Here is a 19315-nt window from a genome sequence, read left to right on the forward strand (position 1 = left end):
TATTGTTGCCATTTGCAGGCAAGAACCCTGGAGAACAGGGAGGCTGAGCATGGATCTCAACTAGGGCATCTGACTCCACTGACCACAGTCCTCTTACGTGCTCTGCTATTGCTGCCTCCAAAAATAAAAACTTCCAAGGAGGGCAGGAGGCTCTTTACCCAGCCCCGCTCCAGCCTCTCTGCCCAGCCCATCACTTCTGAAATGCATATCACATCCTTTGACATCCTTCAAGGAGGTGTGTACACATCACCACCATGGCAATCATCCTTATTTAATGCCTGTTCCTGCGCAGGTGACATGGGAATGGGGCCTGGCTACTGTCTCAACCAGGTTAGTATTTTCTAACCCAAAAGCATAGCTGACAAGGACAAAGAAGAGAAAACCCAGACGGTCACCAAGCTCAGACAGGCCCCTGGAGAGCCCAGAGTGGGCTGCAGAGCAAAGCACCTCGACCTGGCCTTCTGGAAGGCACCAGGCCCAGGAGGAAACCCACCGACCAACTTCTTCAGCACTCAGAGATTTTCCTTTCAACAAGCACTTTGCATTTCTCTGTATCCACCCGTTAACCAGGGCCAAACATTTCAGTAGGTGGTGAGGTTAATGGTGTGTAGCTCAGAAGTGAAGTCCCCGGACATAGGAACCAGCACAGGCCCCCCCAGCCCCCTTTATCATGCTGGAAATAAAACAAACCAAGCCACGTCCTTGTCTCTGCCTCTGACAGTTCCATACACTTGGCGAGAGTGTGTGGCTTCCCTCAGGCTGAAGTCATTATCATCTGGGACAAGACGATAAATTCGCTCTACTTTGGCGTCTTGAAAACGTGTGCGGTCTGATCAGAGAGCAACCAGGAACAAATTCTCCACGGACTCTGGGACCAAAAACTCCTCCCAAATAAGAACCCAGACGCTGGTTTATTTAGCATAAGCTGAGCACCAGCAATCTCTTTGATTACCCATCAGAAGCAATTTTTAAAACCTGATTAAAGCCACTCACCAGGAGCAGATTTGCCTAAGGGCAGGGAAAATTCTAAGACCTGATCTGCTGAGGGCTCTGCATTAATTGACGCTTACATAATGTCCTTTTATGCTTCAACATTGAGTCCAAATGTGTGGGATAGAGGCTCTGCTCAGAATCCACAGGCCAGCACCCTTAATGGGAGGTCAGGGGGGGAAAGAAGAACGCAAAACCCCAACGCCCAACCCCAACCCAAAACAAAAGGGAACCCGGGGGGGCAAGGGGGGGCTAAAGGGGGGGTGATTTGCCGCAGCCAAGGTCTGAGCAGACGACGGGGACACAGATGGGTTCCTAAAGGCATAGTTCTGAAAACACACACGCGTGCAACGTGCCACATGTGGAGGAAAGAAGCTGGCTGCAGAAAACCCAAACATGGTGCCTGCACTACGAGGCTTTCAGGAGACCAGCAAATCCGTAAAGCAAAATCGCAAAGATGGAGAATTGCCACATACTGAGCGTTTACTAAGGCCAGGCCCGTGCTAAGCACTTTTCAGTTATGATTGCATTTAATCTGCACGACAGCCTGGGAGAGGGGCTGTCCCCTGTTGCATACGTGAAGAAATCTTCCCAGAGAGGGTCGAGGCTGGACCTGCTGGTGGCAGGATGGAGCTCTGCGGCTGCCCCCTATTGCCTGTACTTGCTGCTTGCACCCGCCTCCCACCTGGGCAGGTGCAGCAGCCCTTCTCCCATCCACCCTGGCCCTTTCATTCTGTTCTTGCTGTAGCCAGAGCAACGGCTTAGGTGTGAAAATCTGCTCCTGTCACCCCCTGGGAAACTCTCCACTGGCTTTGCTTTGCTGGCAGCTATGGCCTCGACCTGCCTTTCTTGCCTGGTCCCACATACAGCTCCCCAGCCCTGCCTCTTCCTGGAGCCCCGGAGCCCTCTGCTCCTCCCAGAAGTTCCCTGCCCCAGTCTTTGCTTCTCAGTGACACTTCCTTGGCCTTGGCTCCCGGGGCAGATCTCCTTTCCCAGGCCCACCTAGTCACAGTTGCCGTCAACACGGTCAGTGACCTTCCCCTCCGGTGTGTAATGGAGGATGGGTCCTCGTCTCCTTCCAATACTGTATCCCCCGTGCCTGGCACATGACCAACACTCAATAAACGTTGTTGAATATCGAAGGTATGAGTGAATGAAAGGATGGATGGACGGATGGAAGGACAGAAAGATACAACTGAACCCAAATCAAGGATACTAAAAATGCTCCCAGATCATGGTTGTTTCACTAGGAGATTAGGACAGTTCTTTCTTCCACACAATCACAGCATCCCAGTAATTTATTAGTCCAAACCTCTCATTACAGACGAGGAAACTGAGGCCCAGAAAGAACAGGCAAAGCGCTTTTTTCTAAATGCTTCCGAGAAACCAAAGAGGTTAAGCAGCACTTCTCAACCACAATCCCCGTGCGCGCTGGTAGGTCTGATGAGCGAGGGCATGTGCTGCAAGTAATTTGTGCCTAATTATAAAGTACACAAGTCTGTGAATGATTTGTTATCTGAAAATTACTGTAATTCAAAAGATTAGACGATATCCCCACACACCATCGCTGTTACTCACGGCATTCCAACGCGCTTTCTGGGAAAGGAGGGCAAGGGTGGGATGAAGCCTGTGGGTCAGTGCTGTGGTTTGAACGTCCCCTTCCAGCCCATGTGGAAACTTACTCCCCAGGGTGGCAGTATTGAGTATTGGCGGGGAGGGCTTTTAGAGGTGATTGGGTCTCGAGGGATCTGTCCTCATGAATAATCTGTTCATGTATTAATGAATTAATGGGTGACCACGAGGGTGGGACCAGCAGCTTTACAAGAGGAAGAGAGGCCTGAGAACACACTCAGCCCCTCCCCACGTGATGCCCTGCGCTGCCTCGGGACTCTGCAGAGAGCCCCCGCCAGCAAGAAGGCCCTCACCAGCTGTGGCCCCTTGACCCTGGACTTAGCTTCCATAACTGCAAGAAATCAATTATTTTTCCTTATAAATTACCCAGTTTCAGGTATTCTGGAAGACAGACTGCAGCCCCTGGGATCTACCAACCCGAATACACATTAGCAGTGGTGACAGCGGCAGCAGAGATGAGGGGGTGTGAGAGCTGGGGGGTGTTCCCCAGCTCCCCACATTCCTGCCTTGGCCCTCAAATTGGAGAGTTTCACAACTACTCTGAGCTCTCAGCGAAATACGATGCTACTGCCATGTTCTCTGCCCCGTCATGGTCACCTCCACAGGAGGAGGGGAGACTTGCCTGATTGGTGAGCTGAGGACAGCCGGCCCCCAAGGTTCCAGCTTCCCCACTAGGGTGTTTGAGGTTGCCATTGAGCCTGCCCACAGTGCGGCCATTTGCCTGTGACGAGCTCGCTGGGGCCAGCCCTCCTGCCCTTCACAGCATTGCTGCCGTGAAGTCAAAATAAAGCTGCGTGGGGAAGGCTGGTTCAGGGACTGTAGGAGGAGTCTAGTTTTGACATGTCCTTTAGCCCCACCTTGCTTTGACAGTGCTGGCTTTCTTGTCTCCATCTGACTCCAGCATCTATTTCACAATTGATTTGGAATCTGGCGGGAAGGGCTGTGATTAATCAGCTCCCGAAAGCCCGATCGCAGTTTAGGATTACTGAAGTGCTTCATTTCCCCACACATTTTGAGGGCTTGTCGACATCTGAATTGGCCCACGGGCCAGGTTTTGCGTATCACTTTTCTTCAGGGAAGGAAGTCTGAGGTCCTGTCCAAAGAAAGAAAACTAAACTCCAGAATGTTTTCAATCCTTCCCGACGAGAAGTCAAAATAAAGCTGGTTAATCCGGGGGCCGTGTAGATCTTCACAACGACACAGCTGAACATCTGCCAGCCACCCGGTCAGCTCACTGCCATTATTCTTGCCCTTTGCTTTGCATGGCTTTTTTCTCTACCTTAAGTCAGGTAAGCCCGGTGCTGCATGCAGGGCTATTAATAGTGGTGATTCTCTCAGGTACTCTGTTACCTATAATCTGCCCACCCCCCCAGTCTTTCTTTTTCCCTTTTCTGCCCCAAGCTGAGAAGACGGGGTAAGAAACAGTCTCCTTGAGAACCTGATAAGTGATTGGGACAACTATGACAGTCACTGAGGATTGATCCAGAATGATCTAACAGAAGTGCCCTGGTACACGCCCTCCATTGTTTACACTTCTGTCAGGGGCTTTTACAAACCCAACTTAGTGCTTTTCTTAATATGATTGACAGGTGTGCAAGAAAGCAGCTTCCTTTGTCTTTAGATAATGTGCGAAGCGCTAGGTGACGTGGGGTTCAGCAAGTTCCTTTACTACAGGACGTCCCAGAGACTCGGAGACACCCTGTGCATTGTGAGCCAAGAAGAAGATATATGCACACAATTTCCCAAGCTTATTGTTCCCCAGAAATCGTCCTCTGCCCCTGTTTTGGTAGAACATTGTGTGGGACTGATACGCTGCAGACCACACTGTGGAAGGCACAGCCTTAAGTCAGAAGAAGAATTGGTAAGGACATTTCAGATGCCCTTTAAAACACGAAAAGTGTAGTTCTCAAAACACACTATAAAAGCACCCTCTGTGCTTACCTCTCACCTCCACGGTCAGAAACTGCTTGTAAACCAGAAACACGTGCTCTGCTCCTTTGTGCCTCGGCTCAGGGCCAATGCCAGCCTCTGCAGCTGGGAGTTCTCAGCCCTCCTCCACGGGAGGATCTCCCTGCACCCTGTCCCCGGTGGGACCCCCTTGTCCCCTCCCAGGGCTGTATGGCACTCCCCACACCCTGTAAACAGACTCTTAGTATCTGCCATGGTTTTCTGTTTATTCATTTGCTTCCCCGTGGGCGTGACCTCTCCGAAGTTAGAGGGAGCGCCTCTATGTTTGTATCTTAGTCTAGCACTGGCCCACACCCTGGCGAATGACTGAATGATGCATGAGTAAATAAGTGAAGGAATATATTCATTTAATTGACGGTTGTATAGGCACAAGAACTGCTCACTCAGGTTGACGCCTGTGTTGTGGGATACGTCGCCTATTCTAGAGACTTTGGAAAAGGAATTTACATCCCAACTGATTCATGTAGAAGAAAGAATTCTCATGTTAACAGAACAATTATAGCATGGTATTTCACGGCAAAAGGCACCTCCTCAAAAACTTCTTTGCAACCCTAGCAGATTAGGTCTGATCCACAGACATGGTCTTACCTTGCCCGGATAACCCTCCCTGCATAGAGCCCTGGGAGCCCACCGCCCTTGGCAGCATCGCCAGACTTGGCTTTGCGTTTTTAATCCAGTTTTATCTCCCCTGTGATCATTCTGCCATAGAAAAAGTACATGATGCTTGAGCAACCCAGGCAATAGATGAAAGGAAAATATTTGTAGGTTCTGAAGAGTTATTGGGAAGATCGGTGTGTGTGTGGGGAAGGGGTGGATTAAACTGAAAAGTATCCTTACTATTCAGCCTGCAATTTGCCACTGTAGGCAAGGATGAAATCTGATACAACTTCAAGGTCAAGGTGTCACTCCACTTTTGAGAATCTATTATCCAGCATGGTGCAGGGATGGAGACAGGAAACTGAATTTCAAAGAAAATTTAAAAACTATCTCTTAACCAACTTTTTCAGCAACCCTCTTATGGGGTCCCAAAAGGCAGCAGAATGACCCAATTCTGGGATCCCCAGGCTGGTTGCTGGAGGGGGCTGCTGGACTGTTGCACAGAAGCACTCCCCATAGCCAGAAGGAACCCCGTGTCTCTCGTATCTACCTGTCTGTCTGTCTGTCGTGCTTCAACTGTATCTAGGAACTGTCACGACAAAACATCAAGTCGTTTCAAGAAATTTCTGGTACAATAATTACTTCTGATCATTCAGACTTTTCATAATGATCAAATACCAAAAATAAAACTACTATCCCATTGGAGATGTCTGTTTTTATTCACAATAAAGATCTTTAAAATTTTAATAAGCCCAAATCAAGGAATTTGGTAGAATGTTTCCCTAAATATAAATATTTCCATAATTTTAAGTTAAACATTCACTAGTGTTTCAAGGAAAAATGCAAACAACAGTTTTGCTTGTAAAGTTGGATTCTGTGGCATTTTTATTTTATTTTGACACCACGAGGGTTTTTTGAACAAGAAATAATGCTAAACATATTTTTATCATATCCTTTCTTTTTTTTTTTGAGCTGTTCTTACTCTGTTGCCGGGGTAGAGTGCAGTGGCGTGATTATAGCTCACTGCAGCCTCCAACTCCTGGGCTCAAGCGATCCTCCTGGCTCAGCCTCCTAAGTACCTGAGACTACAGATGCCTGCCACCACTCATATCCTTTCTTGGTAAGACTTCTAAAATCATTTTCCTGCCACAGTAAACATAGTACAAAACAGGGAGCATAGTGGAAATGTCCCTTGATGAGTGTACATCTTTCAGAGAATTTGAGGCATTCTCTGAACTATAAGATGTCACCAGCGTCACCCATCTGAGACTGAGCTCCTGTGTACTGAGCTCCAAAATGTGATTAAGGGTGTCTTTTAAGAGTCAATCCCAGTTGCCAGCCTATTTTGTTGAGATGTGTCTGTCTGTAATCCCACTGACTAAATGGGGAGGGAAAAGCTGACGAGTCAGCATTCCTGGAAGCCAAGCTGGTTCAATGTCAAAGACGCAAAGACCATTGGGGCCCCTTCCTAGCACTAACACAGCTGCAGTGACAAGTTTGGGAAGATTAACTGCTGTCAAAGTTGGCATTTGAGGCCATAAAAAGACACAAGGGAACTGCAAGTGTTGGTGATACAAGGAGCTCTTGAGGAGAAAAGAGAAATAACATTTGCCCACGGCCTCCTCTCTCTTATTCTTTTCTTCTAGAAGGGTCTCCACACCTCTCCTAAAGTAAATGCCAGGTGTTTTGCTGCATTCCCAGTTAAAAGGAAAGAAAGAAACTTGATATGATGGCTTTTCAATGTTTTCAGAGAGCCTGAGCTGGAAAATGTCACAGGAAGAATTATGCACTGTAAGAGGGAGTAGCGGGGAAGTTGGCTACCAACGGAGACAGAGGAAGGGCAGGGCAGTGGTCTCTGGAGATAGACAAGGACGAGGTAAGCCCTGCCGCTGCGCAGCCAAAGGCCTGGAGAAAGTGGCACAGGGAAGGGGTTCCACGTAGAGCCCGACAGTCTGCCTGACTGCAGGAGACAGAGCTGGGTGCTGGGCAGACCCAGGCAGTGGAGCTCCCAGGGTGGAGTCCCAGAGAGAAGAGGGCTCGGCAGAGAGAGAACTCCAGAGACAGCAAAGTACTGATCAGCACGTGCATGCTCAGAAACCACCTGAGACTAAGTAGAGACCACCTGAAAGGTTTAGGGGGGAATAATCCTGGCTCGAAACTCACACAGAGCTGGGAATAGTTCCTGTTCTCGCCAGCCAGAGTGGCAAACCTCATAACTCACGGGGCATCTGTTAGAGTACTAAGAAGGGTCTTGCTTCAACAGTGGGGAAAACTAATCTCACCTCTGGTCCCACCTAACAAAGCAAGACCCAAAAGGATTAAGCTGTTCCAAATAACTTAACTGTATCCCAGAGCAAACTTCAAGGGTATTTATAGGAATACAGGAATATCCAGAAGCTAAAAGCTTAAAGTCTGCAATGTCTAGCATGCAAAGAAGCAGGAAAATATGACCCACAATGAAAAGAAAAATCAAGTAATTTTTCCTGAACCCAGAAATCACACAGATGATGGAATTGGCACACAAGGATATTTTTAAAAGTATTGTGACTGTATTCCGTACATTCAGGAGGCGGGAGGAAAGACTGAGCATGTTAAGCACAGATGAAAGATATAAAAAAGACCCAAATCAAACTTCTAGAGATGCAACCTGTGATGTTTAAAGTGAAAGCACGCCGGGTGAGATTAATGAAAGACTAGCCACTGCAGAGAAAAAGATGGGTGAATAACAAAAATGCTCCAAAACAAAACACAGAGGGAATACAGACTGAAAAAACAAACAAATAAACAGAGCCTCAGTGAGCTGTGGAACAACGTCAAGAGTCTGAATATGTATGTAACAGAAGTCCCCAAAGGATGGGGGAGACTAAAAAATTTGAAGAAATAATGACTGAAAAATTTCCAAATACGATATGAACTATAAACCCATATATCCAAAAGTCTCGTCTAACTCCAAGCATAAGAAATAGGAAGAAATATACACCAAGGCATATCGTAACCAAGTTTCTTAAAACCAGTGAAAAAGTGAAAAAAGCAGCCAGCAGGAAAAAGACAGAAGAACAAAAGTAAGGATGACATCAAATTTTTGTTGGAAACAACGCCAGCCAGAATGCATGGGACAGAATCAGTAAAGTGCTGAAAGAAAAAAACTGTCGACCTAGAACTGTTTGCCTGGAGAAAATACCTTTCTAAAACATGGGTGAAATAGAGATTTTTCCAGGCATACGAAAAGATAAAATAATAACCACAAGCAGACCTACACTTCAAGAAATGTTAAAGGAAGTCCTTCGTGCAGAAAGGACTATCAGATGCTAATCAGGATCTACCCCCAAAAATAAAGAACACCAGAAATCATGACTATTCAGGTAAATATAGTGTTTTTTCCTTATTATTTCAATTTCTTTTAAGAGGTAATTAGATGTTTAAAGCAAAAGTAATAACATCTATTATGGCATTTGTAACTTACGTAGAAGCAAATGACAATAGCTCAAAGGTCAGAAGGGAAGAAATGGAAGTATACTGTTGCAAGACTCCTTTTTTTTTTTTTTTTGAGACAGAGTCTGTGTTGCCCCGGCTAGAGTGCCGTGGCATCAGCCTAACTCACAGCAACCTCAAACTCCTGGGCTCAAGCAATCCTTCTGCCTCAGCCTCCCGAGTAGGTGGGACTACAGGCATGCGCCACCATGCCCGGCTAATTTTTTTTTTCTATATATTTTTAGTTGTCCAATTAATTTGTTTCTATTTTTAGTAGAGACGGGGTCTCGCTCTTGCTCAGGCTGGTCTCGAACTCCTGAGCTCAAACAATCAGGGTTACAGGCGTGAGCCACTGCGCCAGGCCAAGACTCTTTTAATATACATGAAATGGTATAATATCACTTAAAAGCAGATTGTGATATATTAAAAATGTATATTATAGTTCCTAATGCAACCACCAAAACAATACAAATATTAAGCTAATAAGTCAAAAGAGAGAAAATAGAATAAAAATAATAAATTAGCCCACAAAAAGCAAAAAAGAGGAAAAAAACAAAAATAGAGATGGACAGACAGAAAACAAATAATAAGACTGTAGAATTAAACCAATCGTATTAATAATCACATTAAATATAATTGTTATAAATGCTCCAATTAAAAGGCAGAGATTTTCAGAGAGGATTAATAAAACAAGACCTAACTATATGCTGCCTACAACAAAGGCACTTAATTTTTTTATTAGTATGGATACAGAAGACCTGAACAACATTATCATCCAACATTTCCTAATTTAACACCTTTTAAACACCATCGAGTAACAGCAAAAAAAAAAAAAAAAACCACACACATTCTTTTCAAGGACAGATGGAACATTTACAAGGCAGATCATATTCTGTGCATTGAAAAAGTCTCAATAAATTTAAGATGATTCAAATTATAAGAAGTATTTTATCTGGCCATAATGGAATTAAATTAGAAATCAATAACAGAAAGATATCTGGAAAATCCCCAATTATTTGGAAACTAAATAACACTTTTAAATAGCCCATAAGTCAAAGAAGAAATCAAAAGGGAAATTAGAAAGTAATGAACAGAACAAAAATGAAAACACAAATATCAAAATTTATGGGATAAGGCAAATTAGAGCGACATTGCACTAAAATGCCTATATTTTTGAAAGGTTTCAAGTCAGTGACCTCAACTTGTACCTTGAGAAGCTATAGACATGAGTCACACAATAATGTGAATATACCTAACACTATTGAACTGTACACTTAACATGTAACATGGTTAAGATGATAAATGTTATGTTCACAATAAAAAATAATAATTAAAAAATCAACAAGTAGTGTTTAAAAGAAACCAGATAACAAAGCACACATAGTGTTGGATCCCATGTATATGAAGTTCAAGAACTGGCAAAACCAATCAATGGTGAGAGAACTCAGAATGGTTGGTACTCTCGGACAGGACTTTTGAGTGGGAAAGAACATAAAAGAACATTTTTGGGTGATGAAATAACCTGAATCTAGAGTTGGCTGTGATAACATAGGTGTACAGAAGTGTAAATATCCCCCAAACTCTCAGATTTAGATACCTCATAGTACGTATTTTCTACCAATAAAAAAAGTAATAAAAAATAAAGAAACTATAAAGACAGTAAAAAGATCAGGGATTGCCAGGGATTTGGGGGTGAGAGGGGGGGACGAACGTGTGCGGCACAGGGGATTTTTAAGGCAGGTAATATTGTAATGTGGATACGCAACATTATGCATTTGTCAAATCATACAGTGCACAATACAGTGAGTCTTAATGTAAACTACAGTAAGTCCTCACTTAAATGTCATCGCTAGGGTTTTGGAATCTGTGGCTTTTAGCAAAACAACCCACAGCAGGTCTTCCAATAACGTTGTTTTGTTCCATGTGGTTTCATTATAACTTTGAAGGGAGGAAAAAAATTGGTTTTGTTATACATTGTTTCACTTAAAGTTGCAGTTATCAAGAACCTATCCTGGCCAGGTGCAGTGGCTCATGTCTCTAATCCCAGCACTTTGGGAGGCCCAGGTGGGAAGATTGTTTGAGGCCAGAAGTTCAAAACCAGCCTGGGCAACATTGTGAGACCCTGTTTCTACAAAAACTTTAAAAATTAGCTGGACATGGTGGCACATGTCTGTACTCCCAGCTTCTCAGGAGGCTGAGGTGGGAGGATCACTTGAGCCTAGGAGTTTGAGGTTACAGTGAGCTGAGATCATGAGGTCTCTGTACTTTTAGCCTGGGTGACCCTGTGTCTAAAATAAAATAAAATAAAATAAAAAAGAACCTATCCTATCTGCAACAAAAAGGGAAGATTTACTGTACTGACTTTTGTTAATAATAATATATCAATATTGGCTTATTAAATAATTGTAACAAATATACCACACTAATGCAAGATGTTAACTAATGGAGAAACTGTGGATGGAAGAGGGAGGGGTGTGTGTCTATATACGTATTATGTATGTATATATAATATGTATATACCCCTAATATACCATGCCATCTAAAGAAATATAGCTATCTCACAATTGGTAAAGAAAAGAACTAGAAAGAAACACAAGAGTGTGATGGAAACACACTAAAATTTTCAGAGTGGTTGTCTGTAGCTGGTAAGGGCATTGGTGATTTTTTTTTCTACTCTACTTTTCACTTTTCTCTGTGTTCCAAGTTGTTACAATGAATGGGTATTATCTCATAATGGAAAAATACTCCTCTTTTTTAAAGCTTCAAATTGCTTGGTTGAAACCAGAGGAGCAGAAAGCAGACAACACACCTAATTCAGCACATGATCTTCTTTCTTAGCCAGTGTCAAAAGTCAGGAGCACACCCCACCCCCGCACTCTCCGCCCTGCGTTTACTTCCTGCCAGGGATAAATAGTGAGTCAGAAGCAGGACGGGGAGGGTGGAGCTGCTCTCAGCTTTGCCCGACAGGCCCGGCTGGGCAGGAGCTTGGGCGTCCTTCCCGATCCTGGAGTCCCCAAGTTTGTTTGGAAGGAACAGAGTGAGGCCACTTAGGGAGCGTGCAGCTCAGTCATTAAGAGCTGGCCCAGCCGCTGCTCCTAACACAGTTTTTTCTGTTTTGAAGAACTGAGCCTGTTTACAGGAAAATTAAATGTTAAGGACTGACTAAAGTTTACTTTCTAATTATGGAGACCACAACACAAATACTTTCAGACACCTGTGGGAGTCAGCGTACCGTTAGGAGTCTGGGTTTGGGGTGGCATCTGTGGGACCTGGGGCAAGTCCCTTAACCTCTCTGAGCTAGGTTTCCTTCTGTGGCCCCCTTGGGTCATCTACAGTCATCTACACAGAGCCACGAGGGGAGGCAGTGTGTGTATCCCTGGGCCCAAGCCCAGCTGGAGGTAGACGGATTCCACAAATGGCAGTGGGAGGTGAGGTAGAAAACATCTCTGCCTTCAATTTGAAGCCCATTTCATTTTTTCAAACCATCTCTCTACCCTTCCCCATAGCTGCTGGTACTGAAACACCAAGTTTTTGTTCTAAGTAGGAGTCTGTCTTCTGAAAAAGCCAAGAGGTTAAGCTTAACCAATATGCTACTTCTCTTATCTCCTAGATGTAAAGAAGCTCTGAAATACCCTATTTAAAAGACCAAGGAGTCTATTTCTTCCTAAATTCTGTTTCCTGTAGATCTATAATAATTACAGCTGTTCTCTCTCCTGGAACTGTCCTTTCCCCACAATCCCCTATTCTGCTAAGTTTTGAAGACCCAGCTCCCAGAAAGCTCCCCTGGAGAGTACTCTCCTGGTTCCCCCAGCAGAGCCCTGTGCTCCCAGAGACCCCACCAAGAGCATTTAGCTTGTTCTAGAATTATTCGTCTCCATGCCTTTCTCTATGACTGCACTGCCATGTCTTGCTCATCCTTGCACCTCTGGCCCAGCCCGGAACTTGACCCGTGGGAGGCAGTAGGCCCACGTTTATTAAATGGACTCAGAAACCTAGGAAACGTTCTTTCTTGGGGACACAAGGAAGGATGGGGTGCTTAAGGTGTTGGGCGTGTAGCAGGAAGTGAGCCGTCCCTGAAGCAGAAAGGAGAACCCTGCTTTTCTTTCACAGGCGGCAGGCCCTCCGTGAGGCAGGTCTGGGAGGGTAGGCACACCGTCCTGCCAGGTTCACCTGGCGCCCACAGGATTTCCTCCTGGAGATGAAGTCTGTGCCCATGGAACAGACACCTCCGACCTTAACGTTTTCCACATCTCGGCTCCTCGTCCCAGCTGCCCAGGTGCTCAAGCCAAAACTTCAGGAATCTCCCTCAATTCTTTTCTCCCTCCTTCTAAATCCAACTCATTACCAAGTGCCGGCGTCTCTAGCTCCTAAACATCTAAACTATTCACAGCCGCACACCTTTCTCCATCTTAACAGGCGTCACTGTGAGCGTTCTCAGTGGCCAAAGATCATGGGGGCGCAGGGGGTAAAAACTGGCTCTCGAGAGGTGAAAAAATTCCTAGATGTTACAATAGTTTGCGGCCTCAAAAGCTATAGTACATAAACATATACATCCACGGTGTTGAAGTTTCTTGGAGAGGGGAGGCCAATCGGGAATGAAATGTCTCTCGAAAGTTGCTCGTGGGGCGTGGGGAGTGAGTGATAATGAGAGCAAGGCTGAGAAGCCCTGCCCGAGTTCACACCGCATCCTGCCTCGGGTCTGCATGGGCCCCTTCTCTGACCTCCTGGCTCCAGTCCTGCCCCTTGCATTGTCCACTCAGCAGCCAGAGCGAAATCAGCACCTCTTACCTGGGCCTTCAAGTCCCCAGCCTGGCAGACCTGTCCCCCTCACCCCCTCTCACGGCCTCGCTGCTCCCGTTTCTCTCACACATCACATTCGTTCTTCCTTAAGTCCTTTGCACCCCTGTCCCTCCACCTGGAATGCGTGGGCTCCTAGATTGTGCGCAGGTGCCAATCCCCGAGGGGCCTAAAACACAGAGGAGCTGGTCCCACACGGAGTTTCTGATTCAGCGAGTTGGGGGTGGGGCCCAAGAATCTGCATCTCTAACAAGTTCCCAGGTGATGCGGAGCAGGAACCCCACTTTGAGAACCACGAATCTAACCTAAAGGCGCCACCTCCTCCCCGTTAACCGTCTATCACACCCCTGTCTCCTGAAAGCGGCTCTCTCCTGTTGCCTTGTTCGGTGTCTGACTCCCTGACTACAAGGTATTTTTGTCCACTGGAGCAGAGACCCCACGGCTCATGTGGCCAGCATCAGGCACAGAACGGATGCCCAATAAATATCTGTCTGAATGTTAATTATCCCCAAATTCTGAGCCTTAATTTTAAAGTTTACCTAAGAGCAAATAAAAGTTAGCTATCTTTATTGGCCTGGGCCCCGGTGTTTCCCAGACTTGCTTTATCATAAGAACCACATGGACTTCTTATTAAAAACACACATTTGGGGGTTTCATCCCAAATCTACTGGCTTAGACTCTTCGAGGGAGGGGTCAGGAAACGAGTTTTCAGCTGGTGCCCCAGGCAATCCTGGTAAGGTGAGCCTGGCAACAGCTCACCATTCCACAAATTTCCCTGCTCAAAAGAATCACCTGCGCTGTTTATTAAAAATACAGATTACTCCATGAAAGCAATTCTGTTTCAGGACTGGGTTGGGGCTTAGGAGTGTATATATTTCCTGAACACCCACGTAAATCTTATGATCAGAAGAGACTGGGAGACCACTCATGTGATTTCATTTACTCTGCTTCACTCCAACCCTGGTCTGCTCCTATACTTAAATACACTTTTGGTTTTTTTCATTTTAGTTTTTGAGACAGGGTCTTGTTCCCTCATACAGGCTGGAGTGCAGGGGCCTTATCACAGCTCACTGCAAACCTCGAGCTCCTGGGCTCAAGCGATCCTCCTGCCTCAGCCTCCTGAGTAGCTGGGATTACAGGCGTGCACTACCAGGCCTGGCTAATTTTTTCTATTTTTTGTAGAGAGTGGGTCTTGCTATGTTGCTCAGGCTGGTCTTAAACTCCTGGCCTCAAGCAGTCCTCCCACTTCAGCCTCCCAAACTGCTAAAATTACATGCATGAGCCATCACGCCCGGCCTAAATATAAAGGCACAAAAATAAGAGCACTGGAATGAGCTGACCTAGCTGAGAGTAACCTGCACAAATACTTGCAACCGCCATGAGGCTATCATAGGATTTAGGGCCATAACCCGCCGCAATCATCCCATTAAACTGTCACTCCTGCCTGCTGCCAGGAGCTGCTGAAAGGCCGGGGGCGGGGGAGGGGGTGCAGGCTTCCCAGCAGGCGAGGAGGGTCCTTCCTTCAGCCTCTCTCAAACGGATCACAGTTTCCCCACAGCAGCCCTCGCTCACTTTGGTTGTCCCAGTGTCTAATGTGGGATCTTTTTGGGGTTCTTGGGCCAGAACCGTAGCATCTTCTTTGACTCCACCTTTTCTGTCCACACCCAGGCAGTCACCGGGTTCCAGGCTTCTCCCTTGGGATTGCATCCTGGCCACGTCCCGCAGCAAAGACAGCCCTTCCTGCCCTTTCCAGCTTCCACCCTTCCAGGGCACCAATTAGGTGCCCCTAAATTTATCTTCTCATCTCTTCCCTGGCAATGCATAAGCCCTCGTTTAAAAGCAAACAAACCAACCACCCACAAGGCACTCTCCTAGCTTCATTTTACCCGAAGGACAAACCCTCAAACTCTCACCTGACCCACAAACTCTCCTCAGCCTGGCCCCACTCCTCCTGCCTTGCTTCTAGAGAATGTGCACCTCGGGCCCTGCTCACCTCCTGCTCAATCCTAGAGGGGTCCGACTCAGGAATTCTGCCCCCACCTGGAATGGCCCCCACGGCCTGCCCCTTTCACTCAAGTTCCCCTGCCCCTGCCAGGAGACTCTCCTTGTCCACGCCAGCCCTCAGGCCTCGTCTGAACCCCAAGAGCATCGGGCCAAGGCAGTCACACAGCTGCGTGGCATTAACGCAGCAGCCCCCAGAGTGTGGTCCCTGGGCCACAGTACTAGTGCCTGGGAACTTGCTAGAAATGCTCATCCTCAGGCCTCGCCCCAGACCTGCAGAATCGGACCCTGCAGGTGAGGCCCAGCAATCCGTGTTTTAACCAGCCTGGCAGGTGATTCTGATGCGTGTTCAAGGTTGATAAGGGCTAAGGCTGCAGGCTGCTGAGTTTCCACTCTCCCTCCGTCAGTGACAGAGGTGCCAGGACTTGACCCAGGAATCACTCAGGGTCACTCCCTGAGAACAGCCAGTCGTCTCTGAAGTGCCACCCGGGGCCTTCCTCCGAAGGATGAGCAGGCGTGATGTTGAAGCACAGCAAACGGCCAATGTCCAACAATTTTTGACCTACAAAAACGGTAATATCCTCTAGTACAACCTAATGTTAATAGCTCCATTATCTGGGGAAAGGCTGTCTGATAAAATCGCTCGTGTTCTGAGGGTCTAAAAGGAAAACTCTGTGCAATCCCTGGTTGTTGGTACCCAAGGAGGGTGGGGCAGGAACCAGTCCAGACACGGGCAGCCATGCTGGGGCGGACACTGCTGGGCAGCAGGAGGCGCTGCCTGGGCTTAAGCTTCATGCTAGGAGGACGGGACTATCCTCCCTCAAGAACCCAGGGCTGGACATCACACAGAGACTCCTCCCAGCATCTGCGGGAGTTTGGACCATGCTGGGCTAAGTTGCAACAGCGCCACCACGTGGCACCCGGAAAGCAAGGCAGACGAACTGATGGGACCCCGTGCTCTCCCTATTGGAGGTGAAGAACTTACCCCCTTTGGGGATGCATAAACCCCATGTTCTAGTGTAATTCAGGAGAAACAACGGACTTTCTCCTGCTAAGTAGATTACAGAATGCTCCAAGCTTCAGTTTCCTCATCTGTTGAGTGGAGATAACGCACAGGCAGAGAGACATCTTTGGGAACATTAACGTGTGTCTTTCTCCCTATATTCTTCCACTGCAACCATGCCCAGCAGGGAGCCCCTGAAGGCCCTTCTGTGCTTTCTGTCTCTGGAGTTTTTACAAGTAGAAAACAGAAACAGTTTGAGGTCACTATCTCCTCTCACCTTTTGCAAAAACCTATATCCTTTGAAGAAAAAAATGCTGGTTGTCCGATGAGGTCAAGGGAGAAGGCAAATGCCTTTGAGGATGAGGAGAGAACAGAGAAAGGGCCCTGGACAGTGGGGAACATCTGAGAGTCCCTCCTGCTCCCAGACGGTGTCTTCAGGCCCAGAGGGGGTGAGCAGGGAGGGGCCGGCTCCAAGGGAACGGCCATGGGCTCCCAGCCTCGCCAGGGATTTCCACGTGCCCACTGTGACAGGGTGGCAGCACAATCACAGGGCCTCAGGGGCAGCGTGGCCTGGGCCACCGACCCCCACAGTGGGGGTACTGGCTTCAAAGGAGCAGACTCAGGAGAGGGGAGTCCCAAGGGTGGTGGCCATGGGCATTTTCGCCAGCCTGGCAGAGTAAAGACTCAGAATTGGAACTGAATTGATTTAACGAAAATACGGTTTTCTACTGTACACATAGAGCATTCGGCTTAGTGTCTGGCATCCATATGCAAAATCAATGTTAAATGCTATTGCTGTCCTCACGGAAATGGCACACACAGGAGCCGCCCTCAATTGGGAGAGAAGGACTCAGGACTGACTGTCAACCCCCAAGAGTGGGAGGCCGGTGCCTGTTGGTAGTTCTGAGTGAGGTAGCACCGGGCCCTGCACTACAGACATGCACACAGTGTTAACTGTGAACAGGAAGTTGCTTCTTGGGGCTTGTTCTTGGAGGGCCTCTCTTTCGTGCTCGATTTGCCTGCCAGTGAGAGGCGATTCTTCTCCTAGGGAAAGATGATAATTGACTAAGGCTGAAGAACCAGCAACAAAAGACCTTTGAGCTGCTGCTACTCTTCAGTGTGGCCGTGTCACGGGCCTCCAACGATTCCCAGGCCTCGTGGGTGACCCCAGGACCTCAGGAAGATGAAGAGAGAAGAGCTGGATCCTGGGTCTCAGCCAGCAGTGGCCTCCCTTGTGTGGGATTGCAGGAAAGATGAATCCATCACTGGTTTCATGGTCATTCAGAGCCAACTTAGAGGTCCAGTTAGAACCAAATATTAAAACCTCTGTCCTGTTACCTTGATAAAAAGTTCATGAAAGTGGAACAACCACAGCAGTCTTGGGAGGCAAAAGAGGCACTACCTTTAGCAGAGCACAGGGACTCAAAGGAGCTGTTTGAGGCAACCTTCCGTGATGTGATCCCTCAAACACAAAAGAACACTCTGCCCCATCTGATTGCCATCTCCCTAAAGAAATCTAGAGCTCCTGCCAAGAGGTTCCCAGTGCCTCCTCTGGAAACGCACAGCCCCAGCCACCCAGAAAATAATGCCCCAGGCATGGAAATTCCTGCCACCAGGGGTCGCTCTTATGTACCCAAAGCAAAAAATGTCACTTAGAGTCCTAAGGTTGTGAAAAGCTATTATGAAGCATGTCGTGACCCAAAGTTTCACTGTCTATGATGGGGGCCTATCATTCCATTTTGCATTTTTGCTTCATGGAGTTGCTGTTCATTTGCTCCTTGAAGGCCTATAATTGTAGACTCCTGGGATCTGGGCTTCCACTGTTTGGGAGGGTTTATTGAACCAGATCCAGGGCCTGTTTGTGAGTTGCACCCCAAGCAGTTGTGAATTGTATCCTCTGTGCCTGGCCTGTGTCTTGCCCGGGGCTGAGTGCTCAAGGCTGCATGCCCTCTGCTTGTGAATGCCCCCAAATCTGTGGGTGCAAAGCACACACGGGGAGAGGTCCAATAGAGAGCCCTGGTGGGGAGACCAGTGAGGACCAGTGACCGATGGGCCACCCCAGCACTGGCCACATTCCACTGCTACAGTTGGTTTCTAGAATTCATCCATCAGCCTCCCTGGGACTGAGGGCTCGGGTGGCTTTAGTAATTGTTCTCTGAATCCTCTGTTTTCATGGTCCAGTGCCCACAATGGCCCCCGTGCCAGGACACAGACCCACTTAGCCACAGATTAGACACCCAATAAGCCCCTTGGAATTCTTGACCTTTTCCATTTTAAGTTATGACAATGAAGATAACCTGGACTGTGGCTGGAATGGAAGTCTATAATGATTAATTTTATCTTTGGGCAGAAAAACAGTATTAATTTTCTAATCATGTAGGTCTAGCCAGTCACAAAGAGGCCCATGAGCCACTGCCTCAAAAATCTCACCCGTGGGGACCCCAGTGTGTGTTTTAAGGTCCATTTTCTAAAGCGAATGGAGCAAAGCAGAGGCGGAGCAGGCAGTGAGCTGGCCGGGCCTTGGGCTGCGTCGTCCTCCAGAGCCGGCCCCTACCTGGACAAGTCCCCACGGTCAGGGCTTCCGGGTGTGTCCTGCTGCTTCCTTTTTATATTTTGACTGTCCCCAGGTGGCTGCATGGACCTTGGACTCTGAGCCGATGAAGTTCTCTAGGCCAGAAGAAAGAGAAATTGGGAAGGAAATCAGATAGGAGTCTGAAAACACAAAAACATTTATCCATAGGCCACCGACCACTGCATTCAAGATTAAGGTTGTTCCTTTGCTTTATGATCCAACGGAGCACCTGCTGCTCTGAGCTAGGCTCAGATCCTGAGCTAGGCTTTGAGGATATATGGGAA

The 19315-nt window shown here is 47.3% G+C and overlaps 1 protein-coding gene across 1 annotated transcript in view; it reads right to left on the bottom strand.

Moving 5' to 3' along the window:
* TACC2 (transforming, acidic coiled-coil containing protein 2) overlaps nt 1-19096 on the bottom strand; it is a 169735-nt gene extending 150639 nt beyond the window's left edge. Inside the window, exon 1 of the mRNA XM_012642429.1 lies at nt 19014-19096. Within this exon, the coding sequence (XP_012497883.1) occupies nt 19014-19096 (83 nt within the window). The remainder of the gene's footprint in view (nt 1-19013) is intronic.
* Nucleotides 19097-19315: the final 219 nt, after the last annotated feature.

This window comes from Propithecus coquereli, unplaced genomic scaffold (assembly GCF_000956105.1).
Source record: "Propithecus coquereli isolate 6110/MARCELLA unplaced genomic scaffold, Pcoq_1.0 Scaffold179, whole genome shotgun sequence".
In the NCBI taxonomy this organism is placed as follows: domain Eukaryota; kingdom Metazoa; phylum Chordata; class Mammalia; order Primates; family Indriidae; genus Propithecus; species Propithecus coquereli.